Source organism: Octopus bimaculoides, chromosome 19 (assembly GCF_001194135.2).
Source record: "Octopus bimaculoides isolate UCB-OBI-ISO-001 chromosome 19, ASM119413v2, whole genome shotgun sequence".
Lineage (NCBI taxonomy): Eukaryota > Metazoa > Mollusca > Cephalopoda > Octopoda > Octopodidae > Octopus > Octopus bimaculoides.
The window spans coordinates 29,759,591-29,769,511 of NC_068999.1; the positions used below are offsets into that span (position 1 = coordinate 29,759,591).

Here is a 9,921-nt window from a genome sequence, read left to right on the forward strand (position 1 = left end):
TCTTTTTCTTTCTTCTTTTTTTGTCACTTTTGCTATGAATTAAATTAATGAATTCAACGGGATACATTGTCTGCAAGTAGTTGGGTTCAGCATATTATCCTCCATTTTCTAATTGTTATACAAATTTGGGGTAAAACCTCCACTTTTACCCGCTCCCATTGATTGCACTTAGTATAGCACTAGTGTAGCAATAATTGGGTACCCTCCCAGCAGTATACTGGATAGATATTATCCCTTAGTGGGTTGAACCCCCAACCCCTAACTCCTAACTCTCTCACGTTATATATATATATATATATATATATACACACACATACATGTGTACATACATATACATACATGTATGCAATCATATATTTCGTCACAACACCTGTGTAATGAGAAATGGCTTTGAATCTTTCCATATTTAATACTGCCTACCATTACCCATCTTTACTATTGGTCATCACTCCATGTCACTTTTCATTAAAAACTACTACTCTCACCACTTTTTTCTTTTGTTGTTCTGCACTCCTACCACCAACTACTTAGATGGTGATAAGAAAGGACATCATACCCAAAATAGAGTGTGTGAGTGAATTTTGGTTCCCAAACCAACTAGTAACATCATCAAGTATTCTACAAGACAAGCTCCCTTGATTATGTGGGGGTAGCCTCATGTCAGGTGTTGAGAGGCTAAAGTATGATAAAAGGACATGAATTGGGGTCTTGCTGTAGAAGAGATACATGAACACCAGTATTAGAAAGTGAATGCTAGTGATGAAGTATCAGAATGTACCCATAGGGTATAAGATGGGATAAAGAGAAAAAAAGGACAAAGAATTGAGAATGGCTAGATGAGCAAGTTTGCAAGAGTGTGAAATGAGGGTACAAATGGTTAAAGATAGAGGATGAGGTGAGTGCACTGAATAGTGAACATGTGGAGGCATGATCAAAAGTGAATCTCTATTTAGGTGCAAAGGCAAATAGGAGCAGGTCAGAGAGATGATAGGTGGTAATATATAAAAGGAGGGAAGTGTAGGAGAAAAGCATAATGTAACAGTGGGGAGATGATTTTCAAGTGTGGTGGGGAGAGAAAGGAATGTACACTGACAGAGAAGGAAGTCATGTAGGGGTGGATACAGTGAGTGACAAAGGTGGAGAGGCTGCAGATTGGCAGATATGAGAGTGAGTCTACTGGAACAGAAAATGGTAATGGATGTTGTGAATGTGGGATGCGTGAGAAGGGAAGTGGTTCCAAAGAGAAGGATAACTCGTAGCACAAAAGTGTCGGATGAAATATATGCAGTTCTGTTCTCATAAATACAGTAGCTGAGAAAATAGCTAGAAGTTAGAATGGTGAAGGAGGGAAGGGTATTACAAAGATGAGCTGTGGATAAGATTTGACAGGTACAGATTGGATGCAGGAGTATAAATATAACAGATATGCTTTCAGGATTGCATTGTTTTCTTGATAGGTAGGTCTTCTCGAACACAGTGAATCACCAATCATCTCAGGCCTTTGTTATCTCCTCTGAGAAACTCAACAACCTGAGGTTGGTTTTCATAACTAGGTTTCCTTCTTCCACAAGTTCCATCCACATTTAGCATGTAGCACTTTATGCAGCTATTCTCATCCCTATGCATCACATGACCATACCAGTGGAGTCCTCTCTCTTGTACATTACATCTCATGTCTCCTAAACTCGATTTGAGCTAAGCTTTGTCATAAATGCACACTGCTGATCCACATCCAACAGAATATGCTAGCTTCATTTCTTTCACATGCCCTCTGCATTCACAGCTCAAGTTTCGCTATCATATAACATTGTTATTCGAACACAAGCATTAAACAATTTGCCTTTCACTCTGAGAGGGAGGCCTTTAGGTACTAACAGAAGTGATAGCTCTGAACTTTCTTCAACAGACCTATCTTCAAGCAGCTATGCTTTCAGAACACGATGTCACTTAAGTAACAAAAGCTATGCACGACCTTTAGGGATCCTGCTGGGCATTTGAGAAAATCTATTTCCAGTGTCTTTTTAATTTTATTGTGCCTGCATATCTGCCACAAACCAAGTCTACATTTTCTCTTAATCTTCCTGTGATTCCGCAGCACCTCGTTTGTGTCCATAGTTTGCATTCAGTACACTACATATTGAACAAGGCCATTTTCTTGGTAAGAGTAGCATCCTATTTGTTCACTCACTTCCAGCCCATCAGTAGCTTGCATATTTTTGCCATCTTAGTAATATGTATGTGGAACTATGCATCACTACTCATGTGGATTCCCAGGTCATGCACCTACCCTGACTCTGGAATTGCAATATCTCTTGGTTCTGTGTATTCTGATTGCAATTTGTTTATGGATTAGTGGCAGAGTGCTTGAAACTTGTAAGCATTAAGCTGCATATGGTGTTCTTCAGCGTACTTGTATAGTGTGTTCAAATCTTTCTGTAGTTCTGCAGTATCTCCATGGTCATTGACTGCTTGTGGTGATACTTTTGCATCATCAGCATAGCTGGTGAGATTGACTAATTATGACTGAGGGTATGTCAGAGCCACCATAAACAATAGTGGTCCTTGTAAGTTCCTTGAGGGACTCCACTTAGCATTGATATCTCGAGAGAGAGAGAGAGAGAGAGAGAGAGAGAGAGAGAGAGAGAACACCATTAGCTGCGACTGACTCCCATCTTTTAAAAAGTTATGCAGTCTCTCCCCTAGTTTTCTAATGATATCAAGGTCACTTAGTTTGTGACATATTCCATGACTGACTTTGTTGAAGGCCTTGACAAAAGTCACATCTAATTTGAATGCTTGAGCAGTTGTTTCACTACCAAGTCATAATACTGTAGTAGCTAAGGCAACTCCTTTCTGAGCAGAACCCATGCTGCATGCTAGTGAGCAAGCCATTTTCGCTTAAAAATGTAATCAGCTTCCTTCTAGCAATGTGTTTCATGGCTTACTGGCAAGTGAGGTCAGAGAGATAGGCCTGTAATCTTTAGCATCTGCTCTGCTCCCTTCTTTGTAAATAGGAGATATGATCGACATAAACTGATTGTTGTCACTTTTCTGTGATGTGTTGCAGTGTTGAAGAACTTATCAAGATGGCTTATTTGCACATTTCCCAGTGGAGAGGTAACAACACTTTCAAATTGTTTATTAAGTATTTCATTTATCCTCATGGAGTCTAAATTTAGTGAACATTTTCTTCAAACAATGGCCCTAACCTTGTAGTGCATGAAGATAGATTTTGAAAGTTTTTTAAAGGCCTTAGAATTAATTTTTGTTTTCAACTACCCTGGTTTCACTTTCTTGCTTTTCTTTCTAATGGGAGAGTTTAATTTTGATCTCTAAAATCGTCTTTTTGAGGATGAACTTTTTGATGTCATTAAGTTGTTTACTTAAGTGATTTAAGACCTTTATTCATCTCATAAGAAATGATGGTTTTGTATGTTTTAGCTTTTCTCTCAGAGAGAAATTTAATGCACATGGCTTGCATTGTTGACATAAATTCTTTTGAGTTTGCACAGAGAAACTTTTGGACCAATATTGTTTGAGGGTCACTTTTTGAAGTGACTTCCAGTCAGCTTAGTTGAAATTCAGGTCAAATGGAGTTTGGGTGAATATACAGAAATAATTGTTGGGAAATTTTTCAGCAGGCAAAGAAGACAATTGTAGACATGTTTCTACTTCCCAAATTTTTCTTAACTCATTAAAGTGGTAGCTAACAATTCACTAAATGAACATCTTATTCTACTTTAGCTTTTAAAGCCCGTAAACAGTTATACATTTCTGTATAGTTACTTAATAATTTCAATACTACCACATCAGGATGTTAAAGTGAGGATATAGTTCTCTGACGATTTTGCAATGAAATGGAAACATATCAGGAGTGGTCTCCCATACTAACTAATAATGAAACAATATTTGTCATTGACTAATATTTTCCAGTCATCCCATACTTTATATAAATTGTTTAATTGCTTAAGTCACTACATCTGCTGACATCCACTTGTGATATGATTTAGTTTAATCTACTAACCTAAGAGTTACCACATAAAATTACATGACACTACTTCACTTAATATCTTCTACAAATAATTCCTATACTTTAAAAAAAAAATTCTGTACTTTCTTTGTTTTTCATCAAACTTTAATGCTCACTGCAGTAAATATATTTTCACACTAAACTATTATTTATCATGTAGACAGTGTCGTTGATTAATACTTTATACTGAGGAGTTGTTATAACAAGCAATAGTTAATGCTAATTATTGAAAATTACAGGAATATGGTTCAACTGTCATTTCTCAAATAATCATAAGTTAAAGAATTTACCTTCAACATTTCGAGATTTTAGTTTTTCTTCCAGGAGTTTAACATATTTGTCTTGTTCTTTAAATCTGGAGAGAAAAATAAAAGAAAGAAAGAAATGATATTTGCCCATGGCCAAACATGCTCTCACTGAAAATGAATGACACTGCTTGTATGAGTGATACTACTGCACAATGTCAAGATAAGAAAATGCATGCACACACACATAATGAGCTTCTTTCAGTTTCTGTCAACCAAATCCACTCACAAGGCTTTGGTCAGTCTGGGGCTATAGTAGATGTGCCCAAGATACCACAGTGAGACTGAACCCAATACCATGTGACTAGGAAGCAAACTTCTTACCACACTACCATGCCTGTGCCAAAGAAAGAAACAAGCATGCGTGTGTACGTACATACATATGTAAGCTATGTATATATATGCAGTAGAGGTCTCTAATTCAGAGCCTTGTTTGTTAACCAAATTTTGTCTCATGAGTAATTGAAACATAAATAGTAGCAATTTGCTTCAAGCCACACCTAAACTCTACATAAAGGCATGGAACGATGTTTTGTTTGTTCATCCATCAATAGTAAATACATAAATATATATGTCTAAGTATACATGTGTATCTCAGTGTGCATGTGCATTTATCTTGCTTGTCAATCCTTGACGTTTAAAGTAAATAATCTGAAACATTATCTTTCTATATAAAATATGAAAATTTGCAAGCTACATGAAATCCATACACAGATGTTAACAAACCATTTGTTCATCCACGCCTAGCTGCTTATGTGTGTGTAGTCTACTCATGGTTCAAATTTCAGCTTATTTACTGAATATATTATTTTCTTCAAAGTAACTGTTCACTATACAACTTGTTCAATCAGAGTGCTGTTTGTACATACTCCCAGCACATGCATAGTCTGTTTATGGTTTGTTGATCAAATTTCAGCTGAAAAGACATCAAAGCAGTAAAAATCCAGAGTGATATTCCCAAATTTAAAAAGGGTGACAAGAGAAAGTGCTCTAATAATAGAGGAACCTTCTTGCTGAACCTCTCCAGTAAAGTCAACACTAGGTGTTTGGAAAAGAGATGTAGGAAAATTGTCAAGCCCAAGCTTACTGAAGAACAGTGTGGTTTCTGTTCTGGATGCAGCACAACCAAGCAAATATTCAACCTACAACAGATCTTCAAGAAATCATGGGATTATTGCTAATAGGTGTACATTTGCCTTGTAGACCTCAGAAAGGCATATGACTGTATGCTGTGGGACAAAATGTGGAGTGTTTTGCAGAATTTGGGGATTAATGGGCAACTTCTGGTTCCATAGGGTCCTTTTACAAATGCTCAGGTATTTGTGTTTGGGTAATTAGTGTTATGTTGAAACCATTCAATGTGGGTGTTGAATTTCAGCAGGTATGTATTATCACCTCTCGTTTTCATAATTTTTATGAACTGGATTGAAATGCACAGCTGTTGTGGAAGTAGTATCACAATAGGAAGGGTGTAGGATTAGTCAGCTGTTACTTGCACTTGACATGGCGCTGCATGGCTCATCAGAAAGTCATCTCTAACATGTACTGAATGAATTGGCTGCCATGTACTGCAAGATAGGGATGCAAATTGGTGTTCCCAAGACTGAGGATACTTGTCCCAATGCATTCTGCAGGTTAGTGAAACATTACTGAGACAAGTGGAGAAGTTTAAATATCTCAAGGCCATATTCTTGAGTGACAGAAGGCAGGAGGCTGAATTGGAAGTATTGGCATAGTAATGCATCAGCTCCAGCATTCAATCCTAAGAAGAGGAAAGGTTGGTGAAAAAAAGTCAAAATGGTCATGAATGTTGGGTAATGACTGAAATGAGGTTCCTCTGAAGCATCACTGGAGTAATAATACTTGATAGAGTGCATAGTTTGGAGGTCAGAGTCTCTCCAGGTTGAGCGGCTACCTCTCCACAATGAGATCACAGCTCCAGTAGTATGGATATGTGATTAGAATGTTGCAGGAAAGAATCTCAAGCTGGATTCTTCACGCTAAGTCAAATGGCAGGGGGCCTAAAATTAGATCAAGAATGAGAAGGTTGGATAATATCTACAGTCTCAGATAATCACACTTGGGAATCCAGCCAGAAAACCTAATGATGGTTGCTTCTGATAGAACCCTCTGGGAGAAGTACCTGAAGACTCTACCTTCATAGGAATAGTAAGCAGAAAATATGGATGAATGCAAGTTTAATTTTCTTCAGAAAAACCATTCATTATTCAATTTGTTCATTTAGAGAACGATTCATATTATAGGTACTCCACTGTATATGTATGTATGTGTCTGAATGGATATTTGTCTATCTTGTGACAGAACACTCCATCCTTAAAATTCTCAAGTGTAATCAGCATGTCACAGTGTGTGACAAGGCTGTACCTTTGAATTAGAGGTACAGTTCATCTGATAGGCTTCTATGCAGTTTCTACCCACCTAATTTTGCAATCAAAGTATGGGCCAATACAGAAAAGCATAAAATGAACAAGTACTTACTTTAGAAGTAAATCTTCCTTTGTTAAGTTTTCCAAGTCTTCTGTATCAATCTTGAACTGTAACACAAGAAAGAGATATGATGAAAATTCTGAGAGAACTGTGCATTCTTATAACTTCAATCTTCATATCTAAACCATATGTCAGAGTATTCCCCCCTGCCTCTCTCTTTTCCTATGCTACAGATTCTTCAATTTCAGTCCAACAGACATACACTACTTCCTCACTTTGCCTCATCTACTGCTACTACTGCAGCTTCTGCTCCATGACATTAGCTGGTCTTGCGCCACCTTCAAACATCTCTCCTTCTCTAGTCACCTATATTATGCCCACTTTAACCCCAGGCCTCACACTAACCACTACATTCAATCTTCTCTCCTCTACCTACCAAAACATCACACTTTTGTTATCCCTTCTCTACTCATGTTTCCCTTACCTTCAACTAGCAGCTGTTCAAGAACAATACCATACATAGCTGTGTGGTTAAAAAGCTAGCTTCCCAACCATATGTTTCCTGGTTCAGCACCACTGAGTGATACCATAGGCTAGTGTTTTATATTGTGGTTCCAGGCTAGTAAAAATCTTGTGAGTGGATTTGGTAGATGGAAACTGAAAGAAGCCCTCATATGTCAGTATATATGTATGAGTTATATGATAGTTATAAACAAGTGTCACCATCATACAGTGGTGTCCTTTGTCTCCAAATTTCTGTGAAAACATCTTTGGGTATGAGGAAATATTAGCCTGCTTGGAAAGAGGTAAAGGTTGATGATAGGAGGGGCATCTGGCCATAGAAAATCCATTTTAATAAACTCCATCTGACCCATGCAAATATGGAAAAGTGGACATTAAAATTCTGATAATGATGTTGATCTCATCTGCATTGGAGAATCTGAGATGCTATAGTTACAGTCTTGACTTATGCTACGCATGCACACACACACACCAACATCATTGTTTTTAACATTCATTTTTCCATACATACATAGGTCAAGGAATTTGTTGAGGTAAATTTTCTGTGGCTGGATGCCATTCTTGTAGGTAATATTTCCCTTTATCTGGATATGTTTTCATGGAAAACTAGAAACAATGATTCTTTTTGTATGACGTTGGCACTTGCTTGCAACTATCAGTTGATGTCAAGACAAGGACGCATATGTACATGCAAACACACACACCCAGCAGGCTTTTTTCAATTCCTAGCTAAGTAGAAGATATTTGCTCAAGGTACCATGCAGTGAGAGTGAACCTGAAACCAAGTGGTTGGGAGGTAAACTTTTAACCACACAACTATGCCTGTGCCTATGCACCTATATTTATATAACCTATGGATGAAACAAAATATATGTCAGACTGACAGTTATGGAACTAACTAATGAACCAATGAAAAGATAACTTTGCAAATGAACAGTTCTATGATGTTGTAATTATTTAGTTTGCTAACTGCAGCAATGGCATTACTAGAGTTAATGGTGAATATGAGTTATGCAAAATGAAAAAAATTGGAAGGAACACAAAATGTATGACAGACATTCAAGAAAGAAGTACAGGACAGTGTTCAATATGGTATCTGGATGAAGGATGTAAGATAGGAGACTGTTGCTCTATGAAGAACGGTATTGAGATAACAAGTTATGAAGAATAGAGACTACCCTACCATGTTGCTGCTGCTGATCCCAATCATCATCAGCAGCAGCAGAACAACAACAACAGCAGCCACCGCCATCACTGAATCAATTTTTGTTTCTTAGTTGATAAAATCAAATGATAAATATTCCAATATGTCACAAAGCTATTTCAAATATTATACACTGGTTTATTGAGATTAGTGTCCTCATTTTAATTGTTACAATCACAATGTTTTGGCTTTTGTAACTTGCAGCCTTCTTCAGGTATCTGTCACAATCTGTAATATTCTTAGAATTTTCAAATGAATCCTTCATTCAATCCACAGTGGTAGGCTATATTCATTCCTTAAAGAAAAAATATTAAGTCCCAGACCACAAAAAAAAAATATTTGCTACTCCTAATTTCAGTCATTTTTATTATTGTTCAGGACAGAAGCATAGTGAATAGAAGTGTAGATTAAATGGTAAATGCTGCTGTTTACCTAGCATGCATAAGTTCACTCCTTGGGTTGCTGAACCTATACTTTTGGTCAAATAAGAAAAACATATCCTGAACATGAAAAATGGAATAAGAACAATCATGGATTGAATCAAGAGTTCAGTTTGGAACATGACCAAATACAACAATCACTTCAAGAAGGTCAGAGAATATGAAAACTGAAATAATGACTAATTTCTCATCGTAGAAATTCACTCAAAAAGGTTTCTTTCACCCAAACAGAAAAATAGGAATACATAGTATTAGTTTAGTTATTTACTTTTATTATGATCTAATCATAAATTTTATAGTGATTCTCTCTTATAATTCGGACAATGAAACTTTAGACATTGTAATACTTTATTTGAACATATTAGAATTTCTTCTTCAGTTCCAACAGACAGAAAAGAAATTACCAGAATGCTGTAGTATCTGGAAATGTTTCCTCACAGGAATATGAAGTTAGTGCAAAACTATTTAACCAAATATTTCACCTGATAGTATATTATATATTGAGACATGTTAATAAAATACATTTATTGTATAATCTGATTATTTTACTACTAAGTTTGGAAAATAACTTTATTCTTGAATGAAAACATTGTTTTACAACACTTTCCACAAGTGAAAAGTATTAAGGGTTAACCCTTTAGCGCTCAGATTATTCTGTCAAATGTATTGCTTATTTATTCACATTGCTTTGAATTAATTGTGAATTATCAGTTTGGGGATTTCAATGATATCATCATCGTTTAACGTCCGCTTTCCATGCTAGCATGGGTTGGACGACTTGACTGAGGACTGGTGAAACCGGATGGCAACACCAGGCTCCAATCTAAATTTGGCACAGTTTCTACAGCTGGATGCCCTTCCTAACGCCAACCACTCAGAGAGTGTAGTAGGTGCTTTTACGTGTCACCTGCACGAAGGCCAGTCAGGCGATACTGGCAACGGCCACGCTCGAAATGGTGTCTTTTATGTGCC

The 9,921-nt window shown here is 36.8% G+C and overlaps 1 protein-coding gene across 1 annotated transcript in view; it reads right to left on the minus strand.

The window, feature by feature from the left end:
• LOC106869968 (pre-mRNA-splicing regulator WTAP) overlaps positions 1-9,921 on the minus strand; it is a 245,984-nt gene that overhangs the window by 153,642 nt on the left and 82,421 nt on the right. The window contains exons 3-4 of the mRNA XM_052974843.1: positions 6,835-6,890; positions 4,321-4,385 (exon numbers count right to left, since the gene is read on the minus strand). Coding sequence (XP_052830803.1) covers positions 4,321-4,385; positions 6,835-6,890 — 121 coding nt within the window. The remainder of the gene's footprint in view (positions 1-4,320; positions 4,386-6,834; positions 6,891-9,921) is intronic.